The sequence below is a fragment of the Trachemys scripta genome, chromosome 1, assembly GCF_013100865.1.
Source record: "Trachemys scripta elegans isolate TJP31775 chromosome 1, CAS_Tse_1.0, whole genome shotgun sequence".
NCBI classification, from domain to species: domain Eukaryota; kingdom Metazoa; phylum Chordata; order Testudines; family Emydidae; genus Trachemys; species Trachemys scripta.
Genome location: NC_048298.1, coordinates 339,897,789 through 339,920,743, shown reverse-complemented (window position 1 = coordinate 339,920,743; position 22,955 = coordinate 339,897,789). Strand labels below are relative to the sequence as shown.

Sequence of the window (22,955 nt, the reverse complement as noted above, 5' to 3'; positions counted from 1 at the left end):
TGACAACCCATCAAAGAGGTTTTAGAAGAAACTGATAATTTAAACAAGTAAAGGTGGAGCGAGTGTGGGGTTAGTTTCATAGGAGGAGGTGGAAAGAGGCAAGATGGGGGCAGAGTGGAGCCTGGGCCTGTGGTGGAGCGGGGGTCCGGCACCCCCACGGATATCACATAGTTGGTGCCTGTCTCTACAAGGGCTGCACAGTCTGCAAATATTTCCCAGTACAGTGCACCAGTCCTGGAAGCTGAAGGCACTCAAGAGCTCATTGGGCGATAGATGACACATTTCTTTTTAACTTGTTCACTGCCAAGAAAATATTGGCATTATTACAGCAGGGAAATGAGAGACCGAGAAGGGTCAAGGAGAACATTTTCCATTGTGCAGTGAGTTGGGACATGTCAGATTTTGTGTACCCATGTTCACAGATATTAGGGACAGAAAGGTCTATTGCTGACATCTGTATGAGTTTCTGCAAAACACAGACCAGGGAATTTCACTCAGCAAATTCTGGGGTTGAGCCCAGCACCTTGTGGCTGAATGAGAGCGTATCTGTTGAACTAGGTATGCAGTATCACTCAGCCCTATTCAACAAGTATGAGTCATACCCCCAAAAATCATGAGATAAGTTTAAAAATAATGGGATTTTAAAATACATGAATGTGGGGGTCATTTTCATATGCCTTTGTTTTCTCAGCCTTTGCGGTGCATCTGCTTCAGGTTTTTTTATATAAACTTTTAAAATCAGTCTCGTGATCCCAGAAGTTGGGGCTTTAAGAAAGACAGGAAATAGTGTGAGACTCCCAATGAAATCCCAGGAGCTGGCACTGCTGGCTGCACCCAAAAATCAGAGCACTGAGAGTTCGTTAGTGGACATTTCTAGTCACACAGTCCATCTATGGCAGATACACTGTTTCCCTCTGCAATGGGCTACAGAGCCTCCTGTTGTAAGGAACAGGGTTACACCACAGATAGCCGGATATAGCAGTGATGAGCTCGCAGAGTCACTGGTTCCTGAGTAACAGCTCAAAGGGTCCCCTCCTCTTCCTCAGGCATGAGATGTGCACACACCAGCTAAGCAAGGCCATGCAGATTCTTAATAGAAAGGGTTGTAACCCATGCCCAGATCCAAGTGCCTGTGCCTAACTTTCTATTGGACTCAAACAACTCCTACCCCAGATCCAGCTACCTCCAAGCTTGGTGATGATGGAAATTTGGATGCAGGGTGTGAGGTCTATCTCGAGCGCTAGAGCGGCTCTCAGTGCTCATTGATGGGGTGAGGGTCAGGATCAGAGTGAGGAACAGCCCAGCAGGACTCTGTCTGACCAGGCAACGTTCTCCAGATCCTTCTCTCTCTGAAATCACGTCCTGATTCCCCCTATTGCTGCCAAGCTGCAGGAGTGGCCCAGAACTCCCCTGTCGAAGGGGACTGTGCTAATGACAGGCCTCATCACTAAGGGGTGGTTGGAAGAGTTCAGGTTCCCCACCCAGTGACTATATGACCGGAACTCATAGACTCATAGACTCATAGACTTTAAGGTCAGAAGGGACCATTATGATCATCTGGTCTGACCCCCTGCATGCTGCAGGCCATAAAACCGTCCCTACCCCTTCCCTGGACTCTGCTGTTGAAGTCTCCAATCCTGTTTTAGGTGACTTCAATCGGCAGAAACCCTCCTGCTAGAGATCCCTGCCCCATGCTGCGGAGGAAGGCGAAAAACCTCCAGAGGCTCAGCCAATCTGCCCTGGAGGAAAATTCCTTCCCGACCCCAAATATGGCGATCAGTAAGACCCCGAGCATATAGGCAAGAGTCTCCAGCCTGACCCCTGTCAGCCATTATACAATTTACCTACCATTTCTTGGTTTTCCTTGACTACTATGTTCCAAACCAAGTTCCCAGCCCAGTTTATGGAAAAATACAGGCACCAAAATGGAGTTCAGTATCATGTGATCTAGTCAAATGCCCTTGCATGCTTCCATGAGTCATGGCAGCCATTATTCATGGGCTGAATGAATGTCCCAGGACAGTTCATCAGGTGAAGACAAGCTTTCCCCATGGCCCATTGTCTTTGTTGATGGGTCATTCAATTGGAATAGGCTATTCACAGTGTGCTGGCAGACTGTGAGAAAAGCTTTGTGCGTCTTACCCAGATGCAAGCACATTTGAAATACAGATACATGGTCAATATGAATAACTCCATATACAAAAATTATACATATTCATACAAATAGAATAATTATAGTCACCAAACCATAACTTTTCCATAGACACCTCACATCACATATTTATAGAGCAATCCAATCCCCACTCAACCTGCATTTTGTTAGGCTAAACCAGCCAAGCTCTTTCAGTCTCCATGTAAGACAGGCCCTCCATTCCCCTGCCCATCCCAGGAGCCCTTCCCCTCCCTTGGTCCCGTCTGAATTCTTCTTTCTTGAATACGAGTGACCAGAATCTTACACAGTTTGCCAGAGTAGGTCCCACCAGCACCTTCTATAAGGATATTCATATTGTCCTATCTTGCCTGACACATTCTAGGATCTTATGTGCCTTGTTCACTGCTGCATCACATTGGTAGCTCACAGTCATCCTGATTCCTGGGACTGACAAATAAACCCCAGTCTTTCTCCTCCTTTGTTGTTTGCAACTTATCCTTGACTGTATAAACAGGGGTGTAGTGAGTAGAAGGTAGGTGGTGATCTCACTTCTGTATACAGCATTGGTGAGACCAATGTTGGAATACTGAATCCAGATCCGGTGCCCAGATTGAAAAATTGGAGAGAATGCAGAAAAAAGCCACAAAATGATTGGAGGGCTGGAGAAAATGCTGGACAGTGAGAGACTTGAAGAGCTAAATCTGCAAAACACTGAGAGCTGACTTGATCATAGTGTACAAGCACCGTCACAGGGACACAACACCAGGTACTAATGGGCTCTTTAATCTAGAAGGGAAAGGTATAACAAGAGCCAATGGCTGGAAACGGAAGCCAGTCAAATTAAATTTGGAAATGAGGCACACATTTTTAACAGTGGAACAAACAGCCAAGGAAGGTGGTGGAGTCTCCTGATATCTAAAAATGAAGACTGGATGCCTTTCTGGAAGATATGCTTTAGAGGAACACAAGTTATGCATTAGTCAAATACAAGTCATTGGGCTGGATACAGGGGTAACTGGGTGAAATTCTGCTGTCCGTGATATACAGGAGGTCAGACGGGATGATCTAATGGTACTTTCTGGCCTTAAATTCCGTGAATTATTGTCCTGGGTGGATCTTTATCTTGGATGCAACTTGAAAAAGTTGCTACTCTGAATGCTGATTGGCACTGAACAAGTATATATGTTACCCAAGAAGAATTGGGATTCTCACAGTAAAATCGGATGTGCTAAATGAGTGGGGGTGGGGGGTAACATCCCTTTTATGGAAACCCGACCAGTCAGTTAGCTATAAAAATCCTTCTCAGTAGCTGTTCTCTACTTGCCTTACCTGTAAAGGGTTAAGTCTCACTGAAATGTTTAGGTAAGAGGAAGTGAGTTGGCACCTGGTCAAAAGATCCAATGGGAAGACTAGAAACTTTTAAAATTGGGAAAAAAAAGCCTTCCTCTTTGTCTGTGTTGTTGTTCTCCCGGCTGAAGAGACACAGAGAGCAGTAGGTATGCTGTAAGGCTTGGGCCAGGTATGAAAAATCATCAGCATCATACCTCGAAACTACTCATTTGGAACCCCAGATATGTACGTAGATTAGGAAATGTTTAGTTAGACGTGATCGGGTTTATCTCTTTATTTTGGGCTTGTGTTTTGTAACCTTTAAGCTGGACCCCAAGAAAGCCACTCTTGGTATTTAATCCTTGCAGTTGCTCTTTTAATATCTAGCAACAGTCTGATTTTCCAGATATGTTTTCTTTCTATCTTTTTAAATAACATTTACCTTTTTTAAGAACATAATTGGATTTCTGTATCTTAAGAGGTCTGTGTACCTGTTTTTCAGTTAGCTGGTAGCAACAGCTGATTCCTTTTTCTTTTTCCTTTTCACAGCTCTTGCCCAGAGGGGAGGTGAAACTGCTGGAGGGTACCCAAGAGGAAGTAATTCCCAATGGCACCTTCCTGGGCTCTCCAAGGGGTTCTGCACTTGGTAGTGGCAGCACTACTAACCAAGGCCAGGGGGATCTGTAACCTTGGAAGTTTAATACAAGTCAAGTCTGGAGTGGCAAGTATTCATTTTGTAAAGTCCTTGCAGGCCCCCACCTTCTGCACTCGAAGTGCCTGAATGGGGAATCAGCCTTGACACTGGGATATATGGTTTCTTTATCCTCTAAACCAGGTTCTATCTTGTCTTGGGGGGAATCTCACAATTTTCCCACTCTTCGAGCTGGGAACAACATCCCATCTATACTAAACACTTATCACCAAGAACATCTGATGGGACACATCAGTCGCTTCCCTTTGGGTGCTTCTGACCAGAGCAATCAGCTCCCTGTGTCTCTGAGAGCATCTTCCCATCTGTTTGCCCCTTTTTTGTGGAAAGAGCCTTTGCTGAAATTTGTCTGAGCCTGGGGCCAGGCACCATAGTGCTCAGCTGTGTCCGTGATACAAGGTAAGAAGTCTCTTATAGACAAATGTCAGAGGTGTTGCTCTTTGGAACCCTGAGATAGCCCTTTGTGACAGACTTCTCCCTCCTCTGGGGTGCCACCTGATGTACTGGGGTATCATTGAGCCCACCTGTTCCACCAGCCTGGGCTCTCTTACACTGTCCTGCTGAGCTCCTCCAGCACACACACACGGGTAGGGACACATCCAGCTGGAGAAAGCCACAGACACTGAAATCAGCTCTGCATAGAAAGACTCAGGTCAGGAACTGCCCGGTGCTGAAATACACACCCCATCAGGAGTGTAAACCCAAAATTGTATTGTCCTGCGCTTCACAGAGAACTGTCCAGCACTCCCTCCCTGAATGTGGAGGAATATACGCACAGCACCCCTTGTCCGTTATGAATTCCACAAACTGGGTTTTAGAATAAACAAAAACAAGCTTATTAAGTACAAAAAGATAGATTTCAGTGATTATAAGTGACAGCAAACAGATCAAATTGGATTACTGAGCAAATAAAACAAACACCCAAACTAAGCTTAATACACTAAACAAACTGGCTACAAGTAATAATTTATATCCCTAAATGGTGTTTTAAGCAGGTTGCAGAGTTTCTTGAAGACAACCTGCTCTTGCTTGCAGCGTAGAATTCCAGGTATTCCTTTCACAGGCCAGACACCTTCTAGCCTGAGTCCAGTCCTTTCTTCCCCAGATCATTCTTAGGTGTTTTCAGCAGTCATCTTGGGAAGGGCTTCTGTGAAAAACTGACCCTGAATAACTCAATTCTATGCCTTATAGATGTAAGCAGAGTCAGGATGAGCTCTACCCTGACATCTGATGGTGAATTATGGCGAGTGTGGAAAAGAATTCCGGGGCTGATCTTGTTTGCATAGGCACTAGCTTGAGCCGACAGCAACTGAAAGTGGTTACTTTGGCTGGCGTGGGATCCTCAGTTTCTCGGTTATTGGGGCAGGAAGAATAAAGTTTTGTTACCCTGATTCTGTGAATCAAGGCCAGTGTAACTGTTGTATGACAGAGGGACTCACCACTACCTAAGTAGCACTCGCTAGACAAGGGGCATGGGTTACAAACCCCCCAGTGAATGGAGAAAGGCTGGGAACAGGTGTTTATACCTGATGGTATGGGCCCCTTTTGAGGGCCTGAAACACCAATTGCACCACCTTCTCTCGCCACTGTTGAATAACAGAGCTAATTTTGATTCCATTAATGATAGGTCTACACTTACCCGGTAGTTTGGCGGTAAGCGATCGAGCTTCTGGGTTTGACTTATTGCATCTTGTCGGGCCGTGATAAGTCAAACCAGGAAGTGCTCGCCGTCGACTGCGGTACTCCTGCTAGATGAGAGGAATACCATGGAGTCGAGGGGGGAGCCTGCCTGCCGCGTGTGGACCGAGGTAAGTTCAAACTAAGGTACTTCGAACTTCAGCTACGTTATTCATGTACCTGAAGTTGGGTACCTTAGTTCAAATTAGGGGATTAGTGTAGACCTGGCCTAAGAGTCTAATTACAGGCTGCTATGCTGACTTCAGTTTGGGCCAATAGTGCACCTGCACTGGGGCTCACCTACTACAAGCTGAAATCACTAAGGGCTGAAATCACTGAGTGCTGTGTTAACTAGTGGGGGAGCCTGAAGATTTATTGCTAGCAGAGCTGAGCAATGGTGTGGCCCAAGAGGTGGTGAGCAGAGCAGTTTGCGGGATGGCTAGCGGAGCAGCTGGTGGAGTGGAGCGGATTGTGGTGAAGGCTGCAGCAGAACCCCATGGAGAGGCGGGGCAGTCAGCCTCGGACCAAGTAAGGTGCCACTTAATGCCGTGTGTGCCCCTTTCTCCCCCCCGTTCCCACCTGGGGTGTGGGGGGGGGGGGAATAGAAGACTCTGCAGATAAGCTTTTGAACTCTGGGGCTGCACTGACCAGGGACAGAAACTTTTGGGTTGTTGGACTTATGGGTGATTTTTGGGTTGCTGGACTCAAGAGACTTTTGGGGTGTTGGAGTTTGGGGAGTGGTCTTTTGCTTATGGTTTGTGGTGTTTTCCCAATTTAATGCTGATGTCGTTTACCTCATGTTATTAAACATTTTCTGCTACACTCAGACTTCGTGCTTGCGAGAGGGGAAGTATTGCCTCTTAGAGGCGCCCAGGGGGGTGGTATGTAATTGTCCCAGGTCACTGGGTGGGGGCTTGAGCCGGTTTTGCATTGCGTTATTGAAACGGAACCCCTAAATACTGAACCCGGCCCTTGTTCCTGCCATCTCACATGGGCAGAAGGGTTACATATAGGATTTAGACAGGACAGGAATGCTTTTTTTCAAGTTTGAGCCCAACCCCGTATTTTTGGAAAAATATTAACTGGAGTTCAGTACCAGGTGATATGATCACATGAAACTACAGTTTCAAAACAGCATCCCAGGAAGCTTCTCAGGAAGGTGGGAGATTAGCATGTTCAAACTCCTATTTTTCTCCCTAATGGCCAATCCAGGCTGATTGTGTAATATCTGGAGGGTGTTCTCCAGGTGTAAACACAGTTGTAAATGTTACCTAGTCAATATTCCTAACTTCAGAGACAGAAATGATACATGCATACAAATAGGATAATTATAGTCAGTAAATCATAATCTTTCCAGTGATACCTTACATGATTCATCTTGCATAAAATATATCCTAGATATGCTATAATCATCTTATAACTATTTCTATGAAGAATATGGGAAGTAGAGGCACACCCTGATCTTAGGGTCTCATGTGGCTCCCTAGTGAGACAGAGCAGGGTTATTACTCACCTGTGCAGAGGCTCAGAGAGAGCCAATGGCACATGGTTACACAGGGGTGACAGGCCTGGATGGACTCAGCGATCAGGGAAAGCAAGTAGCTAGTTACAGAGGTTTGATTCACTGGCTTGTTGTCCCCCTGCCTCAGCAGAGTTTAGAGCAGCCTGGGGGTTGGGTGGAATTCCACCCAGCGGTAACGGCTTCCAAGAGCATGGCACACTCGGGCCAAGTTCCTGCACACAGGGGCCACCCCAGAGTGATTCCTTGGTCCCTGCACAGGCCCTGCCCTTCCCTCTAAGGTCCTTGCAATAACTGACTCTCAGCCTTGGATACTTAAAACAAGAGCCCCCTTTGTGGGGTCGCATTTATTCAGTCTTCTCCAAAACAGAAGGTGTCCAACCCCCCAGCCCGATCCTCCTCCTTTACTCAAGAGCCCCCCGCCACCCTGCTGGCTGGGGTCAGCCTGGGTTCAGGCTTGCAACATCCGCTGCCCAATCTCTTTCCCTGACACCCTGACCCCTGTCCCCATCACTTCCTACTAGGCCCTTCCCCTGCTCCTCCACTACCCCTGAGGTTCTGCTCCCTGGCCAGGCCAGAGCTGGGCTGTGGTAAGAGCTGCCCTGGAAGCCCAGGCCTCTGTGGAGAGCCTCAAACTCTCCAACATCTCCTAGGGGATGCATCCTAGGGGGCAGAGTCACAGGCTGGGGGCTGCTTTTCGGGCCCCTAGCCACTTGCGCATGGCAGGAGGAGGCTCTGGATCCCTGGGCAGTGGCTCTGGATCCCTGGGCAGCTCTTAGGGCAACTGCTCTCTGACCTTGGTCCTGGAGAGGGGGCGGAGCTCAGATAAAGAGGAGGAGCAGGAGGTGGGGTTTGGAGGAAGGGATGGGGCAGAGGAAGGGGCCTCAGGGGAAGAAGAGGAGCAGGAACGGGGTCAATGCGGGGATGTGGATCCTGCATATGATCTGCTTTTGCTTTTGAAAAGGTGGTCACCCTACACTGAATGGGCTGGGCTGGGATAGGAGCTAGCTGGGCTGCTGTGGGGGAGTTGAGGACCATTTCAACCCTGCAGCAGGGCAAACGGAGGGGAGCAGAACAAGGACGCCCAGAGGATTCAGGAGGTCTGGGGCAAAGCGGGGGAGCTACGGTGCTTTCACTCCCCCGGCAGCGGTCCAGGTCTTTGGTGGCATTTTGGCGGTGGGGGGCCCCTTCAGTTACTCCGCGGGGTCCCTGTGGGACCAGGGGCTTGGGGCAAATTGCCCCACTTGCCCCCCCCCTGGGAATCTGGGCCTTAGTCTCTTACCAGGATTCCTGTGTGTCAGACCCTCACTCACATGTTCAGCTCTGCCTACATGAGTAGTGGTTTCAGCAGGTGTGCTGTGTGCAGAGCCACAAACAGAGTGTGTGGGGAGGGCGGTGTGAATGGCTTATCCTGGGCTGCTGGTGTTAATCATGTCTCAGACATGACTCAGTCATTAGGACTTGGCTAAGGGGGTAAGGGGAGGGTGGGTGTCTGTGCCCCTTCAATAGCCCGTGTCCACAGCTGATGCAGCCCCATGGATCACACAGCATCCAGAGCGCTCAGGAAGGGCCAGGACTGAAACTGCCAAAGAAGATCGGCACCTTTTTTCGTGGCCCCTGGATGTTTAACCAGAGATGGGCCAGTGATGGGCCAGTTATAATGCGAAACAACATCCACATCCCGTCTCCTTATTGACTGTATCAAGACTGCTCCAACCGCTGATACAGCTCTTTATTGGCCAACACCCAACCATTCCCAGTCGCTCCAGGAACATAGTAATTTTTTAAATGCTGCTGTCTGCCTTGGTCACCTTCCCCAAGTGCACTGTCCTCCCTCACCAGGAAGCAGGAACAGCCCCTATCCCATTTTTCCAGGCCTTAGATCCTGCCTGAGCCTCTCTCTGCAGAGTGGAGATCAATTGCTTATGTCATCTCGGATGTAAGGGTCCAGAATGGAATGGGCGGCCCCTGGTTTTCATCTGCCATGTAACCAGCGCTGGCCCCGGGTGATGAACTGACCCATCACTTGACAAACACCCTGATTATCCTTGCTCGAAGGTGTTTGCTTTTTATGCAATTGGATTCACCAGAGGTGGGAGTAGCAGGTAGACGTAGCCCAGGAGAATTTGAAGCAATGGAGGACAGCCCTTCCCAAATCTGTGTAACAGAGAAAAGCTGATCTCTGGTGCGTAAAAGAGCACAACAGCACAGAGGTGGGAGACGCAGGTGTTCAGGGCCCTCAGGCACTCTGTGGGGGAGGCGACTTTCAGCACTGTTTTGAGGATCGTCACATAAGAGAGGAAGAAGAGTAGCAAGTCCAAGCCCACCATTAAAAGTGTAATAAACAAGCCATAGATGCTGTTGACTATGATATCTGAACAAGCCAGCTTCATGACCTCCTGGTTCAGGCAGTAGGAATGGGAGAGAACATTGGCTCGACAGTATTGGAACTGCTTCAAGAGAAAGGGGAGTGGGAATGTTAGGACAAAGCCTCTTAACACAGACACCAGTCCCATCTTGGCTATTCTCTGAAGAGTTAAGATGGAAGCATATCTCAGTGGGTTAAAGATCGCGACAAAGTGGTCAAAGGCCATCAACAAGAGAATGGAGGATTCAATGAATGACAGCGAGTGGATGAAGAACAGCTGGGCAAAACAGGCATCAAGGCTGATCTCCCTAGAGTTAAACAAATATATGCCCAGTATCGTCAGTATGGTGGTTATTGATATGCCAAGGTCTGTGATGGCCAACATGGAAAGGAAAATGTACATGGGCTCATGGAGGCTTGGATCTGTTTTTATAATGAACAGAATGACTGAATTTCCTACTACTGAAAGAACATATACTAAGCAGAAGGGGATAGAGATCCAGAGATGGACGTCTTCCTGCCCAGGTAGCCCGGTCAGAAGGAACACTGCAGAGTTCAATTTGGTGTCATTGACAGCCGACATAATGTACTGGGCAGGTCCCAGGAGTTTTGAACTCTCCCTCCTAAAAGGAAAAAGAACAGGAGACTAGTTGATATTTAACGAGACATTTTTCTGCTCTCAGTGGAAATCAAGAGACTCCCAGGAGTTCAAGGAAGATCAGCAAATACATAGTCTTGGATTTACAGCAACAACAGGAAAATAGGCATTGCCAGACTGGATCAGACCTGCAGTCCATCGAGCCCAGTATCCAGTGGCCAGCTCCAGATGTTTCAGTGGAAGGTGGAAGAAACCCTGCAATAGGCAGCTCTGAAGGAAAATTTTTCACTGGCACAAACTAGTTAGACATATTTTGTGACATAAACCAGGAAGGTTTAGAGCCCTTACATTACTTTTTTTTTTTTTAAAAGTCTCACTACTGTAATTGGAATTTCCATATAATCAGCCCGCCACTCTTTGAATTCTGCTAAGCTCTTGGCCCCTGTGATATCTTTTGATGGTGAGTTCCACAGCCTATTTGAGCACTGTGTGATTTTACAATTGTGACCCTCATAAACACACCCTTTCTGGCCCTCCACTTCTGTGTCTGGCCCTTTGTATTATGGCATGTGGATAAACGCATGACAAGTGCATGGTGAAAATGGTATTTATGTGTCCTACATTCAAATTATTTATAAGTGTGTATCATTGCCTTATTATACACACACACACATATATAGTATAATTTTCTCCTCTCCTGAGAGTTTAAATGATGCCATTGCCCCTTTGCAGTTTTGGGGGGATAAATTCTTAGGTCCGGGTGCTTAATTCTATAACAGTGACTTCAACAGCATCACTTTAGATTTACATGTCTACATTCAATCAGAACAAGGGTCTATTAACTTTCCCTTAGCAAATGCCCCAGGTGATATACTCTGACCCCCAAGAATCCTTTCAAGAGAAAATGAAGTGTTTTGCATGCCCAGCGTTGATTGAATCCAGCAAGTTTTATAATTGATACGCTTCTTTTCATCCTCACAGTACCTAAATCCTCTCCCCATGCAATGGTCTGTAGATATCTGGCAAGTTACAAGGTAACATAGACAGTTACTTCAGCTAAGCTGAGGAGGGGTTTGTGTCACAAATGAGTGAATAGTGTAAATGCTAGATTTGCACTAATATCCAGTTGAATGTGCAAGTTACTTCAGTCATTCTTGTGTAAGAGGTGATGAGAATAAATTGCATACAACCAATATTACAGGGCCCTTTCCTGCACCTCAGCTCTATTTGCTGAAACACAGACTAGCGCTTCTGGTTTCTCATGACTTTTTGGAATGTCTTGCACAGGTATTGCAGTAGGATTGTGTTCATGACTCTGAATATAAGTGTTAGAAAAAGCTTCTGGGGATAGAATCATACAACTGTTCACAGAAAAAAGAGTTAATAGCACAAACCCATTACAAACAGTTTGTGGAGTACTTCTGATATACTTTCTAAAGCTTAAGCCATTAAGTCGTAAAGTTACCACTGCTCCTTCCTGTGGAGATTCCAACAACTCTGCTGCTGGATTTCAATATTCATGCAACTCATGAAAGCTTGGTTTGTAATTGTATTACAATGAAATGTTTTGGCCTAAAAAATCTTCTTTCAGAGAAGATTTCTCAGGTTAGAGTGGGATTTAAAAAGTAGCATATGTAAACAGGGTCTGAATGAACTCTCCTCTGACAACTACCAGGAAGGGGGAGAGACTTGAGGAGCAAACTGTATTTACATGAACACACATACGCTCCCTAGATATCAGTAGATAGAGAGGTGTTGCTCAAAGTGTTCAACTTTGGCTGGTGTACAAATCCCTTAGCACTGAATCCAGGGGTAGTGAAATACTGTTATTAATGTTGTTGTCTTTATTGTATGAATAAAGGGGAGCAAAAGTGTGCTCAACCTGTCCCAAATGAGGTGGTCACCTTCAGCTGAAAGTACCTCATTAAGCCAGGGGCTCGAATGCCAGAGCCCTGTGGAAGTAAGAGGGGTGAGGACAGGTATCCCAAGCAGGAGTTGTGGGCTCTCTTTTAGGGTCCCTGGTATGGTTTAATCTGTTCCTACCCACCATTCAAAGATAGAGCTGAATAAACTCCATTGGGAGCCTTTTTTTTACTGTACGTGCTGAAATAAGAGCTGCAATCACTGGTGGTAGAAAAGCATTTCTGCCCAGCCTTCTACAAGCTGACAGTCACAAAGAGCTATCAGTCACTAAGAGAGAGACGTGCAGAGGTCACAGGAGAGAGGCAGATGGCAGCAGAAGGTTTCTGACAGTCAACTGACTAGAGTAGAGCAAGTGGCTGGTGGGGCAGCCAGCAGAGAGGAGCCATGGCTGGCGGGGTGGCCAGCCAGAACAAGTGATCAGATGGAGGGTGGTAGGTGAATGATGCACCTCTGAGCTCCAGGCCCTCACTGACCAAGGACAACCACAATGAGTGGGGTGTGGGCACAGTAAAGGAACTTGGGTTGTAGAACTCAAGAGCATGAGGCAGAAGATGTGTCCTGCACACAGTTGTAGGATTATGAATCCTGCTTGTGTAATTTTCTCTAATTAATGTCGGGAGACTTCTCTCCTTTTATTAAAAGTTTCTTTTCTACACTCGGACTCTGTGCTTGTGAGAAGGAAGTATTGCCTCTCAGATGTGCCCAGGAGTGGTGTGTAATGTCCCCTGGTTACTGGGTGAGAGCTCGGCCCTCTTCTTTGTTGTATTATTGAAAAGGAACCCCTAGATATTGAAACTGGCTCTGGTTGCTGCCCGCTACGTCTGGCAGAAGGGTTACATGTATGTCATGTGGATTTCTCCCGAACCTGAAAAGATCAAAACATCTCACCCTTCAGTCAATCACTTGTCAGCGAACAAAAGTCTAGTAGCTCCTCTGTCCCTGAGTTAATAGCTGACTGGTTCTCCTCAGGTTCTATCATCTGTAGCCTCTATCTGGAGTGGTAACAGGCAGTGGGATCAGTGTAGAAAACATTAATTACCTGGGGTCTAACTCTCTAGAACATAGTAAACCCAGCATCTGTTTTTCAGGCATAAGGCAGGTTTTCAGGAAGTGCATTTAAAAGTCAAATGCATATGGAACTTCATTTCCCAAATGAAAGTAGTGTATTGCTCTCTGACTGCCTATGACCTGTATTCATAAAATCCATAGCAAACGGGAATGGTATTGGGACAGAAATGGAGCTGAGCTGCCATAATGAGTGTGTATGTTAAACCCATTTCTTGGAATGTTTATGTTATGGCTAGTTCGGGTTAACTATTAGCATGTTTGTGTTATGGCTGTATTGGGTGAAACCAGTTTGGCTCTTCTTAATTTAGCAGCAGGCTTCTGGAAAACAAGCAGGAAGGGAAGTAATAGCTCAAGAAAAGCCATCGCTCAGTAACCACTTCAGGGAGATTGAGAGATGACACTGGAGCTACAAGCTGGGAAGAGCCTATTTCTGGTCTCTAGCCACATCACACAGCTTGTTTTGCCAGTACTGGGAGTCTGTCCTGAGCTGGGGCAGCTGTTGTGAGAATCTCTTCAGACTGAAAGGCACAGACAATGCTGGGGAAGTCATAAGGCCTTCGGCCTCCCTGCGTCCCTGTCAGAGCGGGAAGGCTTAGGGTCAGAGAGGTGTACAGACTGTTGATTGAAAACCCTCTCATTCTCCCATATTACACCTTATTCCTGCTGTTCAGATTAAACAACATTCTGGTTTAAGAAGGGTGGCTGGTCATTCATCTCACCAGTACTCACAGACTCCCAGAGAGAAGAAACACAGGTGCCAGACCCACTTGGACCAGCTCAGTAAGCACAGCTGACCTGCAGTGTGCGGTACCCCAGGGCCCAGTCTGAGGGTGGGAGAATAGAGGGATTTCACCCCATTAGAGGGAAGGCTATGAGGCCTGAAATCTGGCTCTTGGACATCAGAGAGGGGGCAGAGATGCCATTAGCCCTGTAACTCTGAGTGGTCTCTACAGGGAAGAAAGGCTGGAGCCCGCAGCCAATCAGGAAACAGAAATATGCCTCTTCGGACCTATTACCACACAGCAACACAGATCTGAATCCCTGCATTTACAATTAAACCAGAGAATCAGACCTTTGAAAATGTATTTGCTGATTAAATTTCCAGAAGGAAATAAACCTGAGGCGATTTGGGAAGTAGTCACTGATATTCCATGGGGTCTTCTATCGCTCAGCCCCTGGCAGGAACGGGCCCAGAGCATATGGAACCTCTAGAAATGGGACCCCTTGAGAAATCCTGACACGGGCCATTGGGGTTTTAACACTCCGAGCTTGCTTTGAATATCAGGTTTCTGTGTAGACTGAATGACCCACCGTGGAGTGTGGGCAGATGCAGGGGAGCTACCTAGCTACTTAGTGCTGCCTGCCCTCCAGCCCCTTCACTGAGTCACCCCAACAGCCCAGCTGAGTTTCCTATCGCTGCACAGAACGAATGCAAATGGACACAACTTGCAGCCTTTCCCCTTCACTTCGCATTTTAAGGATAGTGAAACCTGCCAACGTACCTAATTCCTGCTAGACATGGAGCTACTGACACCAGAAGTCTTCACCATAAAAGACAAGGAGTCATCGGAGAGGTTGCACGGGCAGCAGGCAGTATCTGTTCAGTTAGGGAGAGAACTGCCTTTATGAAGCATGTTTACACACTCCCTTGGGACCACCTGGCCATCAGGAACCCTCAGCTGCTTGGCTTTCTGTACACCAACTTCAACCCCGTCACAGGCAATGGCAAACTTCAGGAGGCCAAATCATAGGGGATGTGTGGTGATGCTACCCAACTCGACTGCAGCACAAAACCTGCTGCAGGCTCTATTTCTGGAATCCGGGCTTGTCATCACTGTTCGTATGGTTCTGATTAGTGACATGGCTACCTCGGGGGCGGCTGAGTGGTAACGATGATGCTCTCAGAGCTGTGATCTTGCTGAAAGAAAATATAATAATAATAATAATTAATAATTAATAACAAATAATATATGACCAGATTTCTCCCCAGCAGCCCCCTTTCCTGCATAACAAACCAAGGGTGCAGGTCAGGGAAAGGAGATTCCACAAGGCTCCCTACATGGAAATTTCCCTTGGATCTTTATTGCCCAGGGAGGTAGTGGAATCTCCACGATTTGAGATTTTTAAGATCATGTTAGACAAATCCCTGTCAGGGATGGTCTAGATAGTTCTGCTATGAGCTCAGAGGTCTGGACTAGATGGCTTCTTGCAGTCCCTTCCAGTCCTACAATTCTCCCTGAGGAATGAAAAGGGGAACCCGGGACCCAGGGATCCCACAAGTTAGGCACAAATCTCAGTGATCCACTGGTAGGTAGACCCACACACCCACCTTTCCTCCACAACTGCTCTAGGACCCTCTCCAGCTCCCTGCTAGTACAGGCTCATCAGAGATGTGCTACCAGGGCCTGTCACACTAGCCACTGCCCGCAGGACCTGCTGAAGGAGCATTGTATAGATGGGAGGGGGCTGCACATAGATGGGAAGGCTGGTTAGAGTATCAGATGGGCACAATACCCTAGCTGCAGACTGGTTCGGAGGTTTAGACATTTGCGTTTCCAGAGTGCAGCCATAGACTCGGTCAGTGAAACCTTAATTTACATTATGAGGAATAGGAGGATGAAAAGCTTCCAATTTCTCCTGGGGATCCAGGCAGCTGCAGCTGGGCAGCATTATGACTGAAAAGGAAACATTTTGTTTGGGTCCAAAAAATTGTTGGGGGAATTCTGTTTTTCAGCCCATGTTTAGCTCAAACCATGAACGTCTGTGACTCCTGCTACAGGACCTCACCCCTAGGGGGCAGCACTCACCCATATCAGCCTCCCACACTCAGCAGGCCTTGGACGTCTGCTATGGTATCTACGCTAGCTCTATAACAGAGGATCCCCTGGAGAAGGCTTGTCTGCAGCAGCCCATCCGTCACTGGAACAATTCAAGAACATAAGAACGGCCATATTGTTTCAGAGTAATGGTCTATTTAGCCCATTTTCTGGTCTTTTGACAGTGGACAGTGAGGATGCTTCAGAGGAAAAGAAAAAAACAGAGCATATATTAAGTGATCCTTCCCTTGTCATCTGCACCCAGCTTCTGGTACTCAAAGGTTTAGATTCACCCAGAGCATGGGGCTGCGTCCCTGACTATCTCAGCTAATAGCTATTTATGGACCTATCCTCCATGAACCTTTTATAGTTTTGGCCTTCATAACCTTCCTTGGCAATGTGTTCCACAGCTTGACTGTGTGCTGTGTGAAAAAGTACTTTCTTTTGTTTATTTTAAACCTGCTGCCTATTAACTTCATTAGGTGGCCCCTGGCTCTTATAAAGGGGTAAATATCACTTCCTTCTTCACTTTCTCCACACCGCTGTTGATTTCATAGACCTCTATCATATCCTCCCTTAGTCGTCTCTTTTTCAAGATGAATAGTCCCAGTCTTCTTAATCTGTGTTCATATAGAAGCTGTTCATACCCCTAAACATTTTTATTTCCCTTCTCTGTCCTTTTTCCAATTCAAATATATCTTTTTTGCTATGCGGCAACGAGAACTGCACACAGTATTGATATTTTCTGTCTTATTATCTATCTCTTTCCTAATGGTTCCCAACGTTCTGTTCAGTTTTTTGACTGCCGCTGCACATGGAGAGGATGTTTTCAGAGAACTATCCACAACGACTCCAAGCTCTCTATCTTTCAATCCCATCATTTGGTATGTATCATTGGGAATATGTTTTCCAGTGTGCTTTACTTTGCATTTATCAAATCTGAATTTCATCTGCCATTTTATTGTCCAGTCACCCAGGTTTGGGAGATCCCTTTGTAACTCTTTGTAATCTGCTTTGGACTTATGTATATTGAGTAGTTTTGTATCATCTGCAAATGTTGCCACCTCACTTTTTACCCCTTTTTCGAGACCATTTATGAATATTGTGACCTGGTGTGTCTGGGAGCCCTCACTGGAAATGCCTAGGTCAGGGCAGGCTGCAAAAGGGAGAGCAGATGCTCCCAAGACTGGTGGGTAACACTAAAGTTAAACTCCCCAACCAGTCACAAATTGTGCTTCTGATCCCCCACACTGGTTATCAAGATGCAAAAAAGAAATCACACAGCCCCCTTTATTGCATTCCAGTCTCTGGCTCCCAGTCAGGACCTTGGTGCAGTACAGTGAGAAGTTATTTAAAAAACTCTGTGCACATACACAAAATGTTCTTCTGACCCCAAAGGGTCAGCCATATCACCAGGTCAGTATACGTTTGGATCTTACCAAAATACCATGCTGCCAGCCAATCCTTTGGTGTGTAAAACTAAAGGTTTATTTTAAGGGGAAAAAAAAGTACAAGAAGAGAGATGTTAAATGCTGAAATAGCCACATATATACAAAGTCTTCAATGTCCATCAGGTTCCTAGCAGTATTGGTGAGTTTGCTGGCTTGCAAGTCCCGCTGGAACACATCCACAGCTTGAATGGGTCACTCAGTCCTTAATTCAAAACTTTGTTTGTAAAAAGCTTAATACAAAGGTAAGAAGCAGGAATGAAGACAAGAAGCAGGAGTGAAGACAAGAAGCAGGAGTGAAGACAAAATGGAGAAGATGCAGCTGCCTTTTATAGTCTTTTGCCATGCAGCCTGTGCTTCCTTTGTTCCCAACACAAACTGCCCAGCACATTGCCTGGAAGCCTTAGAGTTCTGTCCATAGGTTTGCCCCTGCATGCCCTGCTGAATAATAAGGTGTATCCCTTGCCTTCTCTCAATGGGTCAATTGTATAGACAATGTCTCTTGAGGGGTCATCAAGCAGTCTAGGCAGTGCTAATGCCAATCTCTCTGGGACTGTCACCGAGATGCACAGCACAGACATACCAAACCTATAACTTACAATGCAGAGGTAATAGGAACACATACATTTGAGATGATCATACCTGGCTAATTATAACATTTCTGCAGATACCTTACATGGCAGATCTGTCAGAATTCATTGCAATTTTAAAATACTAGTATTCATAATATCCTAATGTGCCCCCCGCAAAAAAAAATCCATACAGTGTCTCCAATATGTTGAACAGCACTGGTCTCAGTACAGACCCCTGGGAGACACCACTATTTACCCCTCTCCGTTCTGAAAACTGACCATTTATTCCTACCCTTTGTTTCCTATCTTTTAACCAGTTAGTGATCCGTGAGAGGACTTGGTTCAGGCTTGATGTAACCCCCGCTGCTCCTCTTTCCCTGAGTCCCTGCCCCCTGCTCCTCCTCTTTCCCTGAGGCTCTATCCCCTAGACAGCCAGGAGCCAGGGCTAAGAGCTGTCCCAGGAGCCCAGGCTGCTGTGGGGAACTCCAGACTCACCACATTCCTTGGGTTCTATATTCAGGGGGGTGGGAATATAGGTTAGGGGCTTCTCTTGGGACCCAAGCCCTAGGCCAGGGCAGGAGGAGGGTCTGGGGCTCCGCACAGTGGCGCTGGTTCCCTGGGCAGCTCTTACCATGTCCCAGCTCTGGCTTCTGCCATAGAGAGGGGGGTGGAGCCTCAGGGGAAGAGGAGGAGTAGTGGCTGGGGTCACACAAAGTATGGAGCTCCTGCATGTGTCCCACTTTTGTCTTTTGAAAAGATGGTCACCTACAGTGAATGGGCTGGGCTAGGTTGGGCTGGGAGCTCGCTGTGCCTGTGTGGGGGAGCTGAGGATTGTTTCCACCCCTTTGCAAGCCGCTCGGGAAGCACAAACCGAGGGGCCAGGGCGGGAACCTGGACCTAAGTCTCTTGCCAGGACTCATGTGTGTCAGAGGGACTGCCTAAATGGCTTCTCCTGGCGCTCTGGCGTTAATCATGTTTCTGACAAGACACAGTCAAAATTAGTTGGTTGAGGGCATAGGGGAAAGGTGGATGTCTGTGCCCCATGAATAGCCTCTGTCCACAGCGGATGCAGCCCCCATGGATCACGCAGCACCCAGAGCACTCAGGAAGGGCCAGGACAGCAACAGCACAACAGCTCTGCAGCTTTTTTTATGCCCTGGGGATGTTTAGCCAGAGACGGTAATGGGAAACAACATCCACATCCCTTCTCTTTATTGACTGTCTCAGAGAAATTCTGAGGTTGGAGCAGCCACCAATATGGCTCCTTATGGGCCAACATCCCACCAGTCCCCTGGCTTTCCATGAACATAGTCACATTTTAAATGCTGCTGCCTGCCTTGGTCTCCTTCCCCCAGTTCACTGTCATCTCTCACCAGCCGCTCTACCATTGCTCCAGGCCTCGGACCATGTGAAAACCGCTCTCTACATTGAGGAGATCAGTAGCTCATGTCATCTCAGATGTAAGGGTGCAGGATGGAATAAGGGGCCCATGTTTTTCGTCTCCCATGTCACCAGCACTGGAGCTGGGTGATGAACTGAACTTTTACTTGATGAACACCCTGATGATCTTTGCACGAAGGAGTTTGCTTTTCACGCTGTACACAATTGGGTTCATCAGGGGTGGGAGCAGCAGGGAGATGTAGCTCAGGATAATACGAAGCAAGGGGGAAGAGCTATTTCCAAATCTGTCTATCATAACCAGGCCGAGGTCTGGTGAATAGAAAAGCAGGATCGCACAGAGGTGGGAGATGCAGGTGTTCAGGGCCCTCAGGCACTCCTCATGGGACGCGATGCTCAGCACTGTTTTGAGGATCATCACATAAGAGAGGAAGATGAGCAGCGAGTCTAACCCCATTGTTAAGAGTTTAGTAAACAATCCATAGATGATGTTGACTGTGATATCCGAACAAGCCATGTTCATGACCTCCCGGTGCACACAGTAGGAATGGGAGAGGACATTGGCTCGACAGTATTGGAACCGCTTCAGGAGAAAGGGAAGTGGAAGTATTATGACCATCGCTCTTAGCACAGCCACCAGTCCCATCTTGGCTATTCTCGGCAGGGTTAAGATGGAAGCATATCTCAGCGGGTTATGGATCGCGAAGAAGCGGTCAAAGGCCATCAACAAGAGGATGGAGGATTCAGTGCATTGAAACACGGGGATGAAGAACAGCTGGGCTAAACAGGCATCGAGGCTGATCTCCCTAGAGTTAAACAAGTATATGCCCAATATCGTCGGTATGGTGGCTATTGATATGCCAAGGTCTGTGACGGCCAACATGGAAAGGAAAATGTACATGGGCTCATGGAGGCTTGGATCTGTTTTTATAATGAACAGAATGACTGAATTTCCTAATATTGAAATAATATAAACTAAGCAGAAGGGGATAGAGATCCAGAGACGGACGTCTTCCTGCCCAGGTATCCCGGTGAGAAGGAACACTGCAGATTTGAATTTGGTGTCATTGAGAGCTGACATAATGTGCTGGGCAAGTCCAAGGAGTTTTCAACTTTCCTTCCTGAAAGGAAAAAAAAGGAGACTACGTGATATTTAATGAGATGTATTTCTGCTCTCTGTGCAGGTCTAGCAACTTGCAGGAGCTCAAAAATTATCAGCAAGAACAGCATCGCTAGGAAAATAGGCCTTTGCAGATGGGATCAGACCTCTCGTTCATCTAGCCCAGTATCCAGTGGCCAGTTCCAGATGCTGCAGATGAAGGTGGAAGAAGCCCTGCAGTTGGGAGCTATGAGATAACCTGCTCCCAGGGAAAGTCGCCCCCCCCCCCCGAGCCCCAATATTTAGACATTATTTGTGGTGTAAGTCAGGAAGGTTTAGAGCCCTTCCAAGACTTATTAAAAAAAAAATCCTCGCTGCTGTAATTAGATTTTACTGTGAGTTCCACAGACTACTTGAGTACTGTTTGATTTTACAATTGTGACCTTCAGACAGACTCGATTTCTGGCCTTCCACTTTCTAAGTGTGGCCCTTTGTATCACGACATAGAATCATAGAATATCAGGGTTGGAAGGGACCTCAAGAGGTCATCTAGTCCAACCCCCTGCTCAAAGCAGGACCAATTCCCAACTAAATCATCCCAGCCAGGGCTTTGTCAAGCCGGGCCTTAAAAACCTCCAAGGAAGGAGACTCCACCACCTCCCAAGGTAATGCATTCCAGTGCTTCACCACCCTCCTAGTGAAATAGAGTTTCCTAATATCCAACCTAGACCTCCCCCACTGCAACTTGAAACCATTGCTCCTTGTTCTGTCATCTGCCACCACTGAGAACAGCCGAGCTCAATCCTCTTTGGAACCCCCCCTCAGGTAGTTGAAAGCAGCTATCAAATCCCCCCTCATTCTTCTCTTCTGGAGACTAAACAATCCCAGTTCCCTCAACCTCTCCTCATAAGTCATGTGCTCCAGACCCCTAATCATTTTTGTTGCCCTCCGCTGGACTCTTTCCAATTTTTCCACATCCTTCTTGTAGTGTGGGGTCCAAAACTGGACACAGTACTCCAGATGAGGCCTCACCAGTGTCGAATAAAGGGGAACAATCACGTTCCTCGATCTGCTGGCAATGCCCCTACTTATACAGCCCAAAATGCCGTTAGCCTTCTTGGCAACAAGAGCACACTGTTGACTCATATCCAGCTTCTCGTCCACTGTGACCCCTAGGTCCTTTTCTGCAGAACTGCTACCTAGCCATTCGGTCCCTAGTCTGTAGCAGTGCATAGGATTCTTCCGTCCTAAGTGCAGGACTCTGCACTTGTCCTTGTTGAACCTCATCAGGTTTTTTTTGGCCCAATCCTCTAATTTGTCTAGGTCCCTTTGTATCCGATCCCTACCCTCCAGTGTATCTACCACGCCTCCCAGTTTAGTATCATCTGCAAACCTGCTGAGAGTGCAGTCCACACCATCCTCCAGATCATTAATAAAGATATTAAACAAAACCGGCCCCAGGACTGACCCTTGGGGCACTCCGATTGAAACCGGCTGCAAACTAGACATGGAGCCATTGATCACTACCCGTTGAGCCCAGTGATCTAGCCAGCTTTCTATCCACCTTACAGTCCATTCATCCAGCCCATACTTCTTTAACTTGCCGGCATGTGGGTAAACGCATGCCAAGTGCATGGTGAAAATGGTATTTGTCTGTCTTGCATTAAAGCTATTTATAAATGTGTTTCATTGTTTCATTAAACATATTTTTATTTTCTCCACTCCTGAGTGTTTAAATTCTGCCACTTGCCCCTTTGCAGTTTTTTGGGATAAATTCTTAGGGCCAGGTGCTTAATTCAATAACATTGACTTCAACAGTGTAACTCCAGATTCACATGTATAAATTCAGTCAGAAAAAGTCTCCATTAACTTTCCACTACCAAATGCCCCCAGTGATACATTCTGACCCCCAAGAATTCCTCCAAGAGAAGCTGAAGGGCTTTAACTAGCCAGTGTTGATGGAATCCAGAGAGTTCAATCATCCTACTGGCTTCTCTTCATCCTCCCAGGACCTGCATCTTTTCCCCCATGCAAGCATCTGTAGATATCAGGCAAATTACCAGCTAACACAGACAGTTACTTTAGCTGGGTGGAGGAGGTGTTGGCATCGGAAATGGGTGAATACTTCAAACACTGGTGTTGCACTAATGTCCAGGTGTGTGTGCAAGTTACTTCAGCCATGCTCATGTAAGAAATGTTTGGCGTAAATTACATAAACCACTATTCCACTCACATTTCCAGCACCTGAGCTCTACTCTGGGGAAACACAGACCAGCTGT

The 22,955-nt window shown here is 47.0% G+C and overlaps 1 protein-coding gene and 1 pseudogene across 1 annotated transcript; both read right to left on the bottom strand.

The window, feature by feature from the left end:
* Positions 1 to 9,455: 9,455 nt before the first annotated feature.
* On the bottom strand, positions 9,456 to 10,337 carry LOC117872450 (olfactory receptor 51G2-like). The gene has a single exon (XM_034760908.1). The coding sequence runs from the start codon at positions 10,335 to 10,337 to the stop codon at positions 9,456 to 9,458; it is 882 nt and encodes a 293-aa protein (XP_034616799.1).
* A 9,385-nt stretch (positions 10,338 to 19,722) lies between these two features.
* Positions 19,723 to 22,677, bottom strand: LOC117872442 (annotated as a pseudogene).
* Between the last annotated feature and the right edge of the window lie 278 nt (positions 22,678 to 22,955).

What these genes read in the sequence shown, in the direction of transcription:
- LOC117872450 (XM_034760908.1), bottom strand. Translation starts at nt 10,337, where the DNA reads ATGTCGGCTGTCAATGACACCAAATTGAACTCTGCAGTGTTCCTTCTG.